The sequence below is a fragment of the Gadus macrocephalus genome, chromosome 20 (genome assembly GCF_031168955.1).
Source record: "Gadus macrocephalus chromosome 20, ASM3116895v1".
NCBI classification, from domain to species: Eukaryota; Metazoa; Chordata; class Actinopteri; order Gadiformes; family Gadidae; genus Gadus; species Gadus macrocephalus.
The window spans coordinates 21,674,161-21,692,056 of record NC_082401.1 but is presented as its reverse complement, the minus strand read 5'-3'; the positions used below and the strand labels follow the sequence as shown (position 1 = coordinate 21,692,056).

General features: G+C 43.9%; 1 protein-coding gene across 6 annotated transcripts; it reads left to right on the top strand.

Annotated features, from left to right (window-relative positions):
* The first annotated feature begins 4,900 nt into the window (after window positions 1–4,900).
* slc12a8 (solute carrier family 12 member 8) lies at window positions 4,901–17,863 on the top strand. Of its 6 annotated transcripts, none has more exons than XM_060039756.1 (15): window positions 4,903–5,257; window positions 5,571–6,076; window positions 6,300–6,424; window positions 7,111–7,257; window positions 7,704–7,895; window positions 8,542–8,773; window positions 12,392–12,505; window positions 12,958–13,045; window positions 13,398–13,485; window positions 14,416–14,562; window positions 15,839–16,505; window positions 16,593–16,690; window positions 16,854–16,971; window positions 17,215–17,275; window positions 17,395–17,863. In XM_060039756.1, the coding sequence occupies exons 3-15, from the start codon at window positions 6,311–6,313 to the stop codon at window positions 17,555–17,557; spliced, it is 2,229 nt and encodes a 742-aa protein (XP_059895739.1). In that variant the 5' UTR covers window positions 4,903–5,257; window positions 5,571–6,076; window positions 6,300–6,310; the 3' UTR covers window positions 17,558–17,863. The 6 variants fall into 6 exon arrangements, with proteins under 6 accessions (XP_059895741.1, XP_059895739.1, XP_059895738.1 ...); XM_060039755.1 differs by having other exon boundaries at window positions 4,903–5,364; window positions 5,405–6,076; XM_060039757.1 differs by having other exon boundaries at window positions 4,903–5,707; window positions 5,978–6,076.
* Window positions 17,864–17,896: the final 33 nt, after the last annotated feature.

Sequence of the window (17,896 nt, the reverse complement as noted above, 5' to 3'; positions counted from 1 at the left end):
CAAAAGTGTATTGGGGACAAACGGGGTTTCAGTCACAAACCGGGTCTCAACTGACATTACACATATCCTGACTTTTACAGTCCCCACCGTGAATCTGCTGTTACCCCACCTCTGCTGTTTTCTCTAAAATAATACATTGGTAATACTAAGAACGTGATTCTGTTTGTTATTTTTCTATTTATATTCACCTTTTTAATTTAAGTTGAGTAATTTCAGCTCTACAGAGTATGTCATCTTTCCACCCAGTCTCAGTAATAACTGCTATATCACACAGATCCTGACTTTTACGGTCCCCACCCGTGACCATGCCCCTCCCCCACCCCTGTTGTTTCTCTCAGGAGATGCTGGCTTGGGCTGGTAAAGATTGTTTGAATGTGTTGGTCAAATGACTTCACAATTGATTTAAGAAAACAGACGCCTCTGCAATAGAAATGGTTTCGCCAGTGCCTGCAAACATACCAATATATTGGTATATTTGCTTATTGTGATGTAATTTCCTACATTATCTGAAAAAGCTTAATTTTCCTCAAATCTGTTATTATGTAGACCAATCATCAGTAAATTAATATTATGAGTCATGACTTTTTTTTCAAAGCTTCATTGAAGGTTTGCAATGTACAAAAATAAGCAAACAAACATCAGTCATTGCAAACTTTCAATAATGCTTTGAGTGGCCACCGTTTAGAAAAGCGCTGTATAAATGCAGTCCATTCTCTCTCTCTCTCTCTCTCTCTCTCTCTCTCTCTCTCTCTCTCTCTCTCTCTCTCTCTCTCTCTCTCTCTCTCTCTCTCTCTCTCTCTCTCTCTCTCTCTCTCTCTCTCTCTCTCTCTCTCTCTCTCTCTAGACCTACATCGTAGCCATCCAACATGCATATCTGAGAATCAGGCCTCTCTTTAATAATGACAAAAAGTTCCGAGAGAAACACACATTAACTGTTTGTTATCTCATAAGCTGCGTGGTGCCGGCTCCTTTTGACCTTTTGACCCCAGACTTCTAGAACGAATGTAAATATCTTCCCGGTGGAGTAACAGGGCAAACAATGTGTCCTTTAACATCTACGCTTCCAGGCGATTGCAACGGTGCCACACATGAGCATATCCGAACATGTTTAATGGTAGTAATTAGCTGTCGAAATTGGAGGCCTTAATCAATAATGAGCAACTATTGATTTGCTTCCCGATAGAAATTTGTGACAAATGACATGTTATTTAGCATCTACACGTTGAGCTGAGTCCAATGACACCAAGCATGACCCTCTAGCAAATTGTCACATGTATTTTACATGTATTTTACATGGTACACCTATGGTCTACGACATGATCTCGGTGTGGCAAGAGGGCGAGCTTGATCTCATTGGATTCAGCTCAACGTGTAGATGCTAAATAACATGTAATTTGTCAAAAATCTCCATCGGGAAGCAAATCTATAGCTGGTCATTATTGATAAAGGCCTCCAAAATCGACAGCTAATTACTACCCCGAAACATATTCAAATATGATCATGTGTGGCACTGTTGCAATCGCCTCGAGCCGTAGATGTCAAAGGACACCCTGTTTGCTCCGTTACGCCACCGGGAAGATATTTTCATACGTTCTAGAAGTCTGGGGTCAAAAGGTCAAAAGGAGCCGGCACCACGCCGCTTATGAGATAACAAACAGTTAATGTGTATTTCTCTCGTAACTTTTTGTCTTCTCTCGTAACTACTGTGACCATGCCCCTCCCCCACCCCCAGAAACACAAAAGTGTATTGGGGACAAACGGGGTTTCAGTCACAAACCGGGTCTCAACTGACATTACACATATCCTGACTTTTACAGTCCCCACCGTGAATCTGCTGTTACCCCACCTCTGCTGTTTTCTCTAAAATAATACATTGGTAATACTAAGAACGTGATTCTGTTTGTTATTTTTCTATTTATATTCACCTTTTTAATTTAAGTTGAGTAATTTCAGCTCTACAGAGTATGTCATCTTTCCACCCAGTCTCAGTAATAACTGCTATATCACACAGATCCTGACTTTTACGGTCCCCACCGTGACCATGCCCCTCCCCCACCCCTGTTGTTTCTCTCAGGAGATGCTGGCTTGGGCTGGTAAAGATTGTTTGAATGTGTTGGTCAAATGACTTCACAATTGATTTAAGGAAAACAGACGCCTCTGCAATAGAAATGGTTTCGCCAGTGCCTGCAAACATACCAATATATTGGTATATTTGCTTATTGTGATGTAATTTCCTACATTATCTGAAAAAGCTTAATTTTCCCTCAAATCTGTTATTATGTAGACCAATCATCAGTAAATTAATATTATGAGTCATGACTTTTTTTTCAAAGCTTCATTGAAGGTTTGCAATGTACAAAATAAGCAAACAAACATCAGTCATTGCAAACTTTCAATAATGCTTTGAGTGGCCACCGTTTAGAAAAGCGCTGTATAAATGCAGTCCATTCTCTCTCTCTCTCTCTCTCTCTCTCTCTCTCTCTCTCTCTCTCTCTCTCTCTCTCTCTCTCTCTCTCTCTCTCTCTCTCTCTCTCTCTCTCTCTCTCTCTCTCTCTCTCTCTCTCTCTCTCTCTCTCTCTCTCTCTCTCTCTCTCTCTCTCTCTAGACCTACATCGTAGCCATCCAACATGCATATCTGAGAATCAGGCCTCTCTTTAATAATGACAAAAAGTTCCGAGAGAAACACACATTAACTGTTTGTTATCTCATAAGCTGCGTGGTGCCGGCTCCTTTTGACCTTTTGACCCCAGACTTCTAGAACGAATGTAAATATCTTCCCGGTGGAGTAACAGGGCAAACAAGGTGTCCTTTAACATCTACGCTTCCAGGCGATTGCAACGGTGCCACACATGAGCATATCCGAACATGTTTAATGGTAGTAATTAGCTGTCGAAATTGGAGGCCTTAATCAATAATGAGCAACTATTGATTTGCTTCCCGATAGAAATTTGTGACAAATGACATGTTATTTAGCATCTACACGTTGAGCTGAGTCCAATGACACCAAGCATGACACTCTAGCAAATTGTAACATGTATTTTACAATGTATTTTACATGGTACACCTATGGTCTACGACATGATCCCGGTGTGGCAAGAGGGCGAGCTTGATCTCATTGGATTCAGCTTAACGTGTAGATGCTAAATAACATGTAATTTGTCAAAAATCTCCATCGGGAAGCAAATCTATAGCTGGTCATTATTGATAAAGGCCTCCAAAATCGACAGCTAATTACTACCCCGAAACATATTCAAATATGATCATGTGTGGCACTGTTGCAATCGCCTCGAAACGTAGATGTCAAAGGACACCTTGTTTGCCCGTTACGCCACCGGGAAGATATTTTCATACGTTCTAGAAGTCTGGGGTCAAAAGGTCAAAGGAGCCGGCACCACGCCGCTTATGAGATAACAAACAGTTAATGTGTATTTCTCTCGTAACTTTTTGTCTTCTCTCGTAACTACCGGGACCACCCCCAGAAACACAAAAGTGTATTGGGGACAAACGGGGTCTCAGTCACAAACGGGGTCTCAACTGACATTACACATATCCTGACTTTTACAGTCCCCACCGTGAATCTGCTGTTACCCCACCTCTGCGGTTTTCTCTCAAATAAGACATTGGTAATACTAAGAACGTGATTCTGTTTGTTTATTTTTCTATTTATATTCACCTTTTTAATTTAATTTATTTTGAGTAATTTCATCTCTACAGAGTATGTAATCTTTCCACCCAGTCTCAGTAATAACTGCTATATCACACAGATCCTGACTTTTACGGTCCCCACCGTGACCATGCCCCTCCCCCACCCCTGTTGTTTCTCTCAGGAAATGCTGGCTTGGGCGGGTAAAGATTGTTTGAATGTGTTGGTCAAATGACTATTCACAATTGATTTAAGGAAAACAGACGCCTCTGCAATAGAAATGGTTTCGCCAGTGCCTGCAAACATACCAATATATTGGTATATTTGCTTATTGTGATGTAATTTCCTACATTATCTGAAAATGCTTAATTTTCCCTAAAAGACCAATCATCAGTCAATGAATATATTATGATGCATGACAAAAAAAAAATTCAAAGCTTCATTGAAAGTTTGCAATGTCCAAACAAAAGCAAACAAACACCAGTCATTGCAAACTTTCAATAATACTTTGAATCAAAACGTTTTCTCATCGAATTTGAATAAACACACAAAACATCCAACACCAGATATTTATCTCTGAATATCTACACTTTATCTCTCAATCTATCAACTTTCAACTCAATCAACGTGACCCATACGGTGTATGCTGTGTGATAAATCTAGCTTTTGATGTAAACACCGATGGCCCACCAGTCTTGTGTTCCTATGGATGCGCAGTGCACACTACCTTCGACAGTTGACGGATGGGGGCTACAAAGGAGATTTAATTGGACAGTGAACTCGCGTGCCTCATTAAGGGCCCCTGGTCCGCCCTTGACAGTGCCACCTGGTGGTTGTTTGAGATAAGACACAATGGGAGCGTCCCCACGGGGATAGAAAAACCTGACAAAAAGTAAGCTTTCTAAATTTGAGAATATTTGATACTAGACTTGAGTTTTGGGAATTAAAAAAATCTACAAAAAATTGTGAGTTAAAACCAAGCCTGTATCTCATTTAGAAAGCGGTGTCCCCATCGGGCACCACCCAGTCAGGACTAAATTGAGGTCCTCATGATGTAGCAAAAACGTGTATGTGTGTGTGTGTGTGTGTGTGTGTGTGTGTGTGTGTGTGTGTGTGTGTGTTAACCAGTTAAAGTACATTTAACTGGTACTACAGCATCACGATGGATGGAGTCCTTGGGCTCACACACACACAAGACAGATAACACACACCCCCTGGACTCTCCGCCTACTGGACTCCTCCCCCTCTCCGTCCCTCGTTACAGTTCAGTACGCCGTGAGTGATGCGATGCGCCCGTTGGCTGCGTCCTCCTCCCGGGGTCTGAGCTGTGACACCTCCCCTCCCCGATACCCTTCCCCCCTCCCACATGTGTTTGTGATGTTCTTGATATACTGCTTATGTGCTGAGGTGTTTTTTGCTAATCCCTACACTGTTCCCCCCTTAGAGGAGCATAGTTTAGGTATTCACTTTTTTTTTCCCTCATTACCCTCTTGTTTAGCTTTTTATTTTATTTTCTAAAGAGGGCAGCATGTTTCTTATCAAACGAGCGCCTGACAGTCTCTCCGTCCTGTCTCCCCACACTGTCTTTTATGTTTCTTGGACGGAATGTAACTGGTAATTTAGTTGCTCTCGTGCAATGACGACAAATAAAATCCTATCCTATCCTATCACATGGTGGCGGTTGTAACGCATTTTGAGGAACACATGGAATATTTTATAATGTAATTTAATAAATGTATGTAAAGTGCCATAGATAATAAGTAGCTTTAACATTATCCGGAAGAAAGGATTCCCCAGGCCGGCCCCCAAAAAGTCATCCCTGCTGAGCCCCGAATCTCCTCAAACTCGTGGTTTATAAAAAAAAAAACGGACGAATAACTCCGAGGTCGCATGCTTCTTTGTAATCCCGATAAACGAATAATGGTAGACTGCCAAGTCTGCCCACTGGAACACCTGCCAAAGCTAACAAACCTCGATGACGCCAACACACATCCTGGAACAATAAGGGAACAGCACGCGGCCTGTTGGCGTTTCGACAAGCAGCTGGGACTGACGGAACCAAAGGTATCTCACGAAGCCGTCCCTTTCTGCTGATTGTTTTCTAGTGGTGGCCTTTTTAATGGCGGTCTGCATTCCAGAAGGTAAGGGGCCTCCTCGGCTATGACTTTAAACTCATCCAGAGCAGTTTAAACGATGATAAAGCTTAATACCAGCATCTTTAATCGTTAAATCTTAATTCTAGTATCTAAAAACGATGTTTAAATCATTTTAGTTTGTCTGTTCATGTACGTTCACACTATTTAAACTGTCCTGTGAATTATAATATTGCTCAAGGTCCGGGCTTCTTCAGGGACAGACGTGCATTTATAGCCTCTCACCTCAGCACACCTGGCGCATCCGTGTAGAATACGGACCTGTTTGAACGATCTGCAAGTGAGTTTCAAATAGTAACCATTAGATATAATGAATCGGACGTATTAGATGTTTTAAAGTAACTAAAATGTAACTTGGAAAATTATATTTAAACTTGTTTTGGCTGTTTCATTCATAGTTTAGGGAATCAATTAGCCTGAATTGGATCTTGACGTGCGCCGTGTGGTGAATGGAGGAAACTGGCTGACATTTGCTTCGGAAATGTAATGAGTTATTCCTTTAGGTGGGATAACAATGGACAGGAGTGACAAGAGGAGCGCTGCAATGGGGAAGACGAATGGTGAAGCGTCCACCTCCAACAGCATAAACAACAGACACGTCCGCGATCTGTTCCATGAAGAGGCACAGGTAGACCGCCATCTACTGAAACCTGGGGGTACTGCTGTTTACTGAGACATGTTACTGTTTATGACTTAACTTTCATTTCACCCATTTTCTTCTGTTTTCGGCTCGATTTATATCTTAATCCATAAAGGTGACTGAATAGCTCTACTAGGCCTAATGTCACTAAATATTTAATGACTAAACAGTCTTTACATAAGCTAACCTTTAATCGTCTCCACTCATAAATAGCCATTACTGATGAAATTATTTTATAAGGATTAACCCTTGAGATGTACCTTCTCGTTTTCGATGGGGTCCTGAACAAAATGCACCAAAAACTTTCCAGACATACAGACAAGATAATCAAGACAGAAGCAAACAGCCAGAGAACAAAAGCACAAACCAAACAACAACAAAAGACACAAAGAGCATACATTTACAACATAATACATAACAGGGAATAATGATTGTTACTGTCATGTCTGTGACAATTGGTGTTTCTGCAAAGAGGGAAATCAGATAAAGTTGGAAAGGTGTGAGGGTCTACATTTACAGTCGGTATGAAAATGAGTTGCCAGGGCATTACTAAAAGGAGGATAGATTTGAGGATCTAAATGGCACTGCTAATATCATGACAAAACGGGAGCCACGTGATATAAATCGCTCTGTGTTCAACCATTGTTTGTTTTCCCATGGTGGTGGCTGGCCAGGGGTGTCCAAGGCCCAGCCACCCGTGGTGGAAGGTCCAGGTGTTCGTCTGGGAGCCCGTGCTGTTCGGCACCTGGGACGGCGTCTTCACCACCTGTATGATCAACATCTTCGGCGTAGTGCTCTTCCTACGCACCGGCTACCTGGTTGTAAGTATACACCGTGAATATCGGATTGAAAACCTCAAGTACGAACCCGCTTTTACGGCTGGTGGGCTTCAGATTGATGCTGCTCTTTTCTGCTTTTTAAGGTTTGTATTTACTGTATTATTTTACTATGTATTCTACATAGACTTGTATTGGATCTTTATTCTTTGTTAAAACACTTTGTTACCCTTGTTTTAAAAAAATAAATAATAATAAGCTTAATAATCTATAATAAACTATAAAGATTATTAGTTTAAGTATTAGTGTTATTATTATGACAAACTTCTCGGGACAGTTTTTCCAGTGTTGGCTTTTGGCGATCATAAGCATCTTCCCGTGAACGCATACTCAAACGGTGCGGACCCTAAGCGTGGAGGATTCATGACAGTGACAGGCAGTTAACCGGTGTCTTGTGTGTTGTGACGACCCCACCCCACGGTGTCCTTCAGGGCAACACAGGAGTGATGCTCGGCGTTGTCCTCGTCTCCTCGGTGGTGCTGGTTGCCCTGGTGACCGTGATGTCGGGCATCGGCGTATCCGAGCGCTGTGGCGTGGGAAGCGGCGGCGTCTATTCCATGATCTCCACCGTCCTGGGGGGCCGGGTGGGCGGCACGGTGGGCCTGCTCTACGTGTTCGGACAGGTGAGGTTTGATTTGAGTTAGTGTGTGAGTTAGTGTGTGTGTGTGTGTGTGTGTACTTTTAAAGAGTGCGCTCCCCTGCCAGACGGGGATCTGGCAGGGGACAGACCTTGACCACAGGCAGACCTGTTGTCTGGTCTGTGGGGGGGGGATCTGTTGTTGGGCAGTGGGACAAAAAAGGGCCATTTGGGTTTGGAGACGGAGGTCTTTGAGGGAGGAGGAGGAAAACGGGATGAAGGTGAACACACGCATTGTTCGATGAACTACTCAAGAGTAGCGGGGTATAAAGACGGATGTTTGGCAGGCAGGGGGATCAAAACAGATTAGACGGTAAACATAATATACTGTCTGGCGATTTAATTCAATCTTCAACACCGGTGTCAGTGATCGAAGCCTCGAGAACGTCTCCCCTGGCTTCACTAAAATATTTATTACCAACATCATATGTCAAAAAGACTTCCTTGTATTCCGCCATTGTTCATGTCAGGGGCGCTTGGGTTATCAGTACAAGGAAGTCATCAAATGCTATCGGTTACTCATGCTTTGGTGAAGCCAGGAGAGACGCTTGTGATGGTTTATTCACCCATTGTCCTATTTTTAAAGTGCTAATCTTTTTTTGTAAATGCATTTGAATGCATTGCCTTGGCAGTGTGTGGCCGGAGCCATGTACATCACGGGCTTCTCTGAGTCTGTGGCCGAGCTGCTGGGCCTCCAGAGCCAGTGGGCGGTGAGGGGCATGTCTGTGGCCGTGCTGCTGGGCCTGCTGGGCATCAACCTGGCCGGGGTCAAGTGGATCGTCCGCCTGCAGCTGCTGCTGCTGGCCGTTCTGGCCGTGGCCACGCTGGACTTTGTCGTCGGCACCTTCACGCACTTGGACCCAGGTAGGGTGACGGGGGCAGGTAAACGTCATTATGCACGCACAAACGCATACACGCACGCACGGATACATACTCGCTCACACAATCGCTCCTACACCAAGGGCGGGAAGGTTGTAAGAGAATGCTATAGCAACCTAAAAAGGGTTATTCAACTCACTATACCAATACGTTGGTTTGTCAGTGCTCAGTCCCTAAGGACAGAATGACACCTCAATTACAGTTACAATTAGGGCATTTAGCAAACGCTTTTATCCAAAGCGACTTACATCGGTTTATACACACATTGACACACCGACGGCAGAGTCAACCATGCAAGGCGACAGCCAGCTCGTCAGGAGCAGTTAGGGTTAAGTGTCTTGCTCAGGGACACATCAACACTCAGCTAGGAGGAGCTGGGGATAGAACTAGCAACCTTTCGGTTGCAAGTGCATCTCGCTCTGATAAGACTTCTCACTTTTTTTTCGGTGTCAACCAGTAGGTGGCAGTGTTGGCTTGAGTTCGGCCAAGAGCCCAGTAACTTACAAATACATTTACATAAGCCTAATTTATTTTATTATTATTGTTTAATGCCTGATTGATCAATTTTGTCCGGTTAAAATGAGGCTGCCTACCTTACACAGGATATGAAATATTGACGAAAGACCTCTTCACTATGAAGTGAAATTGTCAATTAAATGGTTTATTTTGTCCTTAAAATGCTTTGTACATATCTTTTTGTGAGGTCGGATGTTTCTTTTCTTGTTATGCTTGCTGTCAGGAAATCTTCCTCCACATTTCCTGTGCTCAACGATTATCAATTTCCTGTCCAGGAGGAAGAGCAGTGTGTTTTGCATAGTAGCGGCCTTTTCTTTCGCTCACGGTATCAATACTGGGATGCTGTCAGATTAGGCATGATTAAACTTAATTCTGTCCACACACACACACACACACACACACACACACACACACACACACACACACACACACACACACACACACACACACACACACACACACACACACACACACACACACACACATTTTACAGGACTGTGGTTTGGGGCGGAGGTGCAGGAGTTCTCTGCATTTTTCAAATTAAAAGCGGCGGCATGCTTTGTAGTGACCTCATCATTGGCACGTCGCCAGTAAAGTCCCTTAACTTAACCAGTGGGCACGGCCTCGCCAGCCAACGCCTATAGGGGCACAAAGGCTGGGTTCCTGCCAGAGGAGACTGGTTAGCAACATACACTCGCCACACACAATGACACCTCTAATCGAACACGAGGATAGCCACAGCGCGGCCAAAGCATTCTCTGGCCATAAAACTATTATCGTTGGCTCTATCTCGTGTCTGTACCTTTTTTTTAATGGTTTGCCTAAGATCGCGATAAGCTCTACTAGTTAGAACCTCACAAGCAAGGTGGAGCTGTCCTTGCCGAGGGTCTGGTCTCCGTCTCCCATACCGAGCGTTAGAGTGATCATGACGAGGCCTTCCTGTGGTCCCGTGACCCTGCTGTAGCTGTCCAGGGTCGCTGAGTGTGCCTTCAAAGTATCGGCTTTTTTTTTTTTTATTATGAGAGAACAGCATAGCAATGGACAAATAGAATTACAGATGTTTCATCTCTCCCTTCTTTTTTTTGTGCTTCCCTCCCCTCACATCAGGTTTCCCAGCCGATACTCAGGCTGCGTGTGTAAAGATTATTTTAAGGGGAAGTAACTAACCACATCAATGCGTATTAGATATTTATTGAGTTTCCACAAGCTCTTGGATAAAAAAAAAAAATAATTCACTCTATCACAAAAATGTAATGGGGTTGCGTATACACGAGGTAAGAAACCACAATAAAAACCACAATGACCTCGAAATAAATCAAAACAACCAAAATGACAATAGTAAGAAAACAATCTTGATTAAGTACTGTTCAGTTGCATTTGCTGATTCTGTGCTCACGTCATGGGACCAGACCAAAACCACCGAACCGTAACCAACACTTAGCAACGCCCAAGAGGTCATTATTAGACAGGGGGGTGGGGGGGAAGATAAAAGAAAGTGGTTTGTGGCAGTCAATTCAGCGGGGACGGCTTTGAACCTTAAAGTATTGAATTGGATCGTATCCTTAAGCCACCCTCCCTGTGTACGTGGATCTCACTTAGACTCGCTCTGTCACTTCCTCTGAACTCTGTCCCCCGGTGGAGCGGAAAAGCCTTGATGTGCTTCGTCACGGGTCACGGGAGCGCAGGCTGTTGACTGCCACCCAGCCACATTCAGGCCGCGACAAAGGGAATATGCGGGGACTCGAGCCCTGGGCCAAGTGTCGCTGGGCCAGAGATAGCCACATGGCCTCTGGCTGTCACTGTAACAGTAAAGGGATGTCAAAAGCCCTCGGGGTTATTGGGTTCTGTGATGTGTATGCTCAGTGGTGTTTGTAAAAATTATTTGCAAGTTTTTATTCGTTTTCACAGGTTGATATATACTTGGACATTCAAAAATGAAAAACATTAAAATAATACAATTTGAATAAGCAGTTGTTGGAGATGGGACATATTACGTATCAGATGCATTATTCAATCTTAAATTAGGTATTCATCTAGTCTACTTTCTATGAATACATTTGCATTTTTTACTTAACCAAGATTCCTTGAACTAATTTAAATAAACTATTTTCCCCATTGTTTTGATACATGGTTATTTGTTATGCATTATTTGTGTGCAATCTACTCCCTGTGTAAATCATGACAGCAATTGCATTCTGAAATCATGTCGGACCTTAAATGCAGTTTTCATGTTTAAGTCTCACACACACACACACACACACACACACCCTCTCTGGGTGGGGAATGCACACTGCACTGCAGCTGCTAAAGCTATGTTATATTCTTATTGTTTGGATAGAGGGTGTTCCCTTTGGTTCACAACATGTACAAGACTTTATTGAATTTGGAATTTAAAACCGTACTTAAAGGTACTGCTCAAGAGAAATGCTTGGACCTCAAGTTCTGGTTAGGGTTCTTTTTTGCTGCTGTCTTTTTTGTTAGCCTTGGAAGCAGCACAACTTCAGAAAAAGGGCGGCAACTTCCTTTTGGATAAACATGTCATTAATCTGTGAGAACACATTCTTTCCCATCGCAAGATAACCAAGGGGGGAAGTAGCCAGTGTTTTAACTTAGGTAGGGCTCAAATATTTGGCTGCTGATCTAAAATGGCCCCCACTGAAAATAGCCTCTGTAGGATTAATGTCCTGGTCACACACACACACACACACACACACACACACACACACACACACACACACACACACACACACACACACACACACACACACACACATTGGAACGTGGGCCTACTGTCTTCATTTCCAGCTGTCCACTCTCACTGGAGCAAACACTTTCTCATAGCACCTGTTTGAGTCCCAGTGCAACCGTCTGTATGTCCAGCATTCATGGCCTCGCTTGGAATAAGGGAGGTGAATAATGCTCTCACAATGAAAACGTCATCCCCATATTCATTAAATTCTCGCTCACTTCTATAACATACCATCAGAGTCTGGTATTTACCGAATACATGAGCATTCGTTCATGGAAGCATTTTAGTTTGGTTCTTGGATGAATCCATTCCTAACCATGAACTTGTTTCTCTTTCAGGGCACGGTTTTATCGGATACACGCCAGAGCTGCTCAGTAATAACACTATGCCCGATTATAGCCCAGGGGAGAACTTCTTCACCGTGTTTGGGGTCTTCTTTCCCGCCGCCACAGGTCAGTATTAGCACCATTGTTCTAGGATTAGGGTGGTCCCTGCTTGTCCTAGGGATAAGGTGGTCTCTACTCATCCTAGGGTTAGGATGCTCTCTACTTGTTCTTGGGTTATGTTGAGCTCTAGATGTCCCAGGGTCAGGGTGATCTCTAATATCCTATAGGCTTAAATGTAGATCTTCTTTTCCTAGGGTAAGGGTAATCACAACTCCTCCTATGATTAGGGTGATCTCTACTAGGGCTATTTCAAGAAACACACCATCTCTGATATCATTTTTTTCATATATCAGTCTGATATATGAACGATATCAGTCTGTTCAAAAGGTTCTGGATGCAAGAAATACAATACAATTAGTTAGGCTTATTTTGTTTACACTTATAATATGCACATTTCTGATGCAGGATTAAAAAAAAAAAAAAACTTTAAAATTGTGTGGGTGTGTCTGTGTGTGTAGGCGTAATGGCAGGGTTCAACATGAGCTCAGACCTCCAGCGGCCAGAGCGCAGCATCCCTGTGGGAACGTTGGCAGCTGTCTTCACTTCGTAGGTCCCTGTTTTGGTACTAGATAAAGCATCTAAACACAGTGTCTTACAGAGCTGGAGTCTCTGTCCAGACCAATGGCAACACAAACACCCAAGAACAAAGACATTGTGTATTTAGACTAAGCTACTTGTTTGGGATTAGGAGGGAGACATGGGGGACTGGGAGTCAGATGTTTTTGCTGCTCTGTTGCCATTTTGTACCAAATCCATCTCTGAGATCTCCATTTTGTACCAAATCCATCTCTGAGATCTCCATTTTGTACCAAATCCATCTCTGAGATCTCCATTTTGTACCAAATCCAATAGTGAAGTGAATAGCCATTAACCAATGACCACCTCTGGTGACACACAGTTGGTTCCTGTACCTGGTGTTTGTCTTCCTATTGGGGGCCATCTGCACCAGAGAGGTGCTGCGTGATGACTTCTTAATCGCAGAGAAGGTAACCCTCATTCCCTCGTCTTCTTGTCTCCAATGTCATAATGAAACTTCATGGACTTTGTTTATTGGGGGAAATTGGTGCTGGAAGTTTACAATTTATAAATAAAAGACTGTCACCTGACTCTTGTTTTTATAGGCATAATCTTGAGGGTTCCTAAAAAGTTAAGATGCAGGTGTTGCTAGGCCTGATTGTCTAACAATTAGGCCACAGTGTGAAGGTGAAGATGATATTCAGCCACATGTTTGATGCTATAGGTTAAATAGACACCTACGGTTAGTTGTGTCCTTTTCAGATAGCCAAAGTTGTGTCCTTTTCAGATTTTGGTGTGTGTTTTCAGCCAAGTTTTGGTGTGGTTTATTATGGGCCACTGAGACTGATAATTTGAGATGCCTAACTCATTGATCCTCATTCATTTTGCGGATGTGAAAAGTTTTCAGGGAGAAGTTGATGGGCCTTCTATGGTCTGGGTCCACTGATACTGTTGAGTCCTTCACAACAGCCGCAGCTAATGTAGCCAGCCATCACATATCTCAGTGGGGTTTAGCAGGGCTACAATCATGAGGCAACACACACACACCGGACACCATAAATGTCTATTCAAATCTCCTTTCTCTGCTTGTTCCTACATCCTGAGAGAGTTCAACACATTAGCTAGGGCCAATGCTATCGGTGGAGGATTTGTGCTTCAATATGTGCACGAATGCGTTTCCTGAAACAATGGCCCGGCCGAGCGGGCGTGATGCATGCAGGTCAATACCATTGTGTCGGATCTCAATTTGCAGCCGATGAAAAATGGTTTCTCCCAGATGAAGGTTCTCTGTTCCTGTGTCGCTTCGGAGAGGTTGTTTGGTCTGGCCGAGGCCACGCTGGACAGGGTGTTGACTCTTCCTCTCCCACCCCCTCACTTGTTTGTTTTCCCTCTTCCTGCAGGTCTCTTTGGTGGGTTTCCTCTTTCTGCTGGGCCTCTACGTCTCCTCCCTGGCTTCCTGCATGGGCAGCCTGTATGGCGCACCCCGGATCCTCCAGTGCATCGCCCAGGAGAGGGTCATCCCGGCCCTGGCCTTCCTGGGACGCAGGGTGGGTGGTTGGCTGGGTCCTTCTACCCGGGAGATTTAAGGGCTTTATTATTCCCCAGGGAGATCATTCCTGACATAGGAACTTGGTTGTCAAAATAGAGAATGGAAAAAAAACAACCAAAACATATATAAACAAACTAATGATTTGATACATAGATACACTACACTAAGGTGGTACAATATACCGAATTGAACTAAAGCTATTATTTATAGATATCAGATTGAAGATGAAATACTTTGATATGAAAACTAAATGTGTGTGCAGATAGTTGTTACACATAACGCACTTCAAAATGTTTTTTAAAGGGGGACATCATGATCTAATCTATGATGGATTGTGTTACGTAGTTTTGTTCTTTATGTAACGCTGTCAACCTCCACATCCAACGTGGGAGCCTTAATGGATCAGTGTTGCCTTGGAGGCTGGATGTAAAGTGGGGTGTGGTGGGTGGAAATACTGGAGAAAGGGTGAGTGGACTGACTAATTATAGAGTAGTTGACTCAACTTCACAGAATGGAAGGAACTGATTGCATCATCACAGCCATGACTTTTGCTAAACCACTCCCCCCATACCTCATATAACACATGCACGCACACGGACATAAGCACACACACACACACAGGCACACACACAGGCACATAACACTGGCACGTCACACACACAAAACCCTCTCCCGGTTTCCCTGTTACCTCCCGTAGAAGCAGTCTAGTCCTGACCTCTCTAATTGGGCTTGGAATGAGGCCCCAGACATCTTGGGCCAAATCAAAGCTCCAGAACAAACGCAGGAAGGGAGGCAGGCAGGGCCCAGCCCTGGTGAGCCCTGGAGGGTAGCCAGTCTCAGAGTTGATGCTAGTTTAGCTCCACAGCAAACTGCTATTTCTTCTTGAAATGGAAAGGTTTACTTAAGCTGAAAAGTTATTATGTGCTATTAATGTTTTTTAAAAGACTGGGGGGAAGCACAATTTTTCATGTACTATTTTATTTTCATATAATTAATCTATGCTGAAATATAATGATACCAGTGTTTTTTACAGAGATATTTATTCCTCTAATGAATGTCATGACGGAGAGGGATGCAGTAGGGAGCGCCTTGCACATGTGTGAAGTAAATTATATTAATTAGAATAAAAATAAATAAATTGGGGCACTTTATTTTTTTTGCCATGGGTGACTGCAGTCAAAAATGGGAACACATTAAGCCCAACATACTTACCACAACTAACACAAACGTGTCTTTCCTCATATAAATCCATGGTCCATCCCTGGCTCTGACAGAGAGGGCCCGACAGGACCCCCGTGGCGGCCATATGCCTCACCACCGTGGTGACCATGGCCCTCATCTTCATCGGCCAGGTCAACGTGCTGGCTCCCATCGTCACCATCAACTTCCTGCTCACCTACAGCTTCGTCGACTACGCCTACTTCAGCGTGGCCATGGCCTGCCGCCGGCTGCCCGCCGAGGCCCAGGCGGACGCCCTGCCGCCGGCCAAGCGGCTCCACCTCAAGCCTCTTCTGGAGGTCCACCACCAGAACTACGGCTCCGGGATCCGGGGTCCCGCCGCCGGGAAAGGAACCCTGCTGGAATTCACCCAGGACATGGATCGGATCTTCTCCCTCGACGCCAACGGGAACCTCAAGGTGGAGAGCGACGAGGGGACGGCACCAGCGCCCAGCAGCAGCAGCAGCAGCAGCGCGGAGAAGAGCAGGACAGCCAGAGACGGGGCCAAACAGACCCTGTTGGAGAGCTTCAGCTTGGACCAAAGCGCTAACCTCTCCCGCATCGAGGAGCCGCCCCGTGGGGCTTCGGAGGCGGAGAACGGGTGCGCAGAGGACGCGATCGCTGGGCCTGTACCTCTACCAAGGGCTCCACAGGTGGAAGCCGCTCAGAAACCATCCCTTGGTCAGCAGGACCTGATGGCTTGCCCTCAGAATCCAAACACAGGTGACCGGCTTCATGGCATGGATGGCCCGTTGTTTTTGATGTGACATTTAATCAAGTAATCCTAACCTATTCTCAAATCTTTCCAAGGAGCTGTGTTTAAGCTCAATCCCCAGGGTCCGGACATCGGAGCCACGCCTGATTCGTCGTATGGAATCTTCTGCAACCCCTGGGTTGCTCTGATTGGTGTAAGTGAAATGGTAGAGAACAGTGTCCTATCTGCAGTACATATGTACGGCAGTATTATATCAGTATCTTGGATTACTTCTGGTAAGTAGTTTCAAACATTACCATTCACATGATTTATATAATCAGTCCAATGTCGGTAAACGTATTACTCCTCTCTTCCAGGCGGTGTGCTCCGTCCTCATAATGTTTGTTATCCAGTGGGTCTATGCCCTGGCAAATATAATGGTGGCTTTGATGCTCTTCCTTTACATTGGGAAAACAAGTCCTGGACTACCGGGAGGTCATTACTACATTTCCTCCCCCTTGCTCAAGATTTCACTTTGTTGTTGTTGTTGTAGCAGCTAACAAAACAGACGTAACATAGTGCAGGTTTAAACACACTGGCTTTATACACAAACTAATTCACAGTCGTGATTATGTTGTCGCAATTGCCAGTTGGTTGGCTCGGTTTGGAATATGGCAATTTGATTTAAAGAGCTTGTTCTCGCCATTGTTTTTGATTCAACAATCTTTCATTCTACAGGAACTGCAGCTCAATTCAGCATTTTATCGTGCCTAAAGTTGTCGCTTGGCACCATTGGAAGGTTTTTAAGAAAATTGGCACTCTATTTATTTAATTGTATTAATTCCTCAAGTTCCTAAAAATGTATGCAGACAAATGTGACTCATGTCACATTTTTCACATTGTAATGTTTTCCCTCAGGCGAAAGGCATCTCTCAGAGACCAGATGGTGATGACCCCATCACTGAGTTTGGTCGGCATGGAAACAAGGCAGTTGACTGAAGAAAATGCAGACTTTGCCTCACGCCATCGCCATCACCAGTCGTCTTACATCGAGGAAATGCGGCTAGAGCAACTTCACTGAATGACTTGTATGTAACTTACTGTTACATGTAATGCTTTGGCCTCGCAATCTTCTAGGAGCTCAGAGGTCAATGATGGATCTACCCGCAACTTGCATATCTTACTGTTTTGTTTTCTCAGTAACCAAATTATGGGAAGTTCACTGAATATTTAAAGGATATTATTTAAATAAAATAATGCAATTGTCTTCAAACATGTTACAGGCTTACTTTCCTCAAGGAGTTTCACAAATGTATTAAGGTACTTTACTTACATTCTAACTAACAGATTTTTTACTGAATATTTTTTTTGTTAATATTGCCCACTATATTTTAAACAATTCATGTTGAAAGAGGGATTC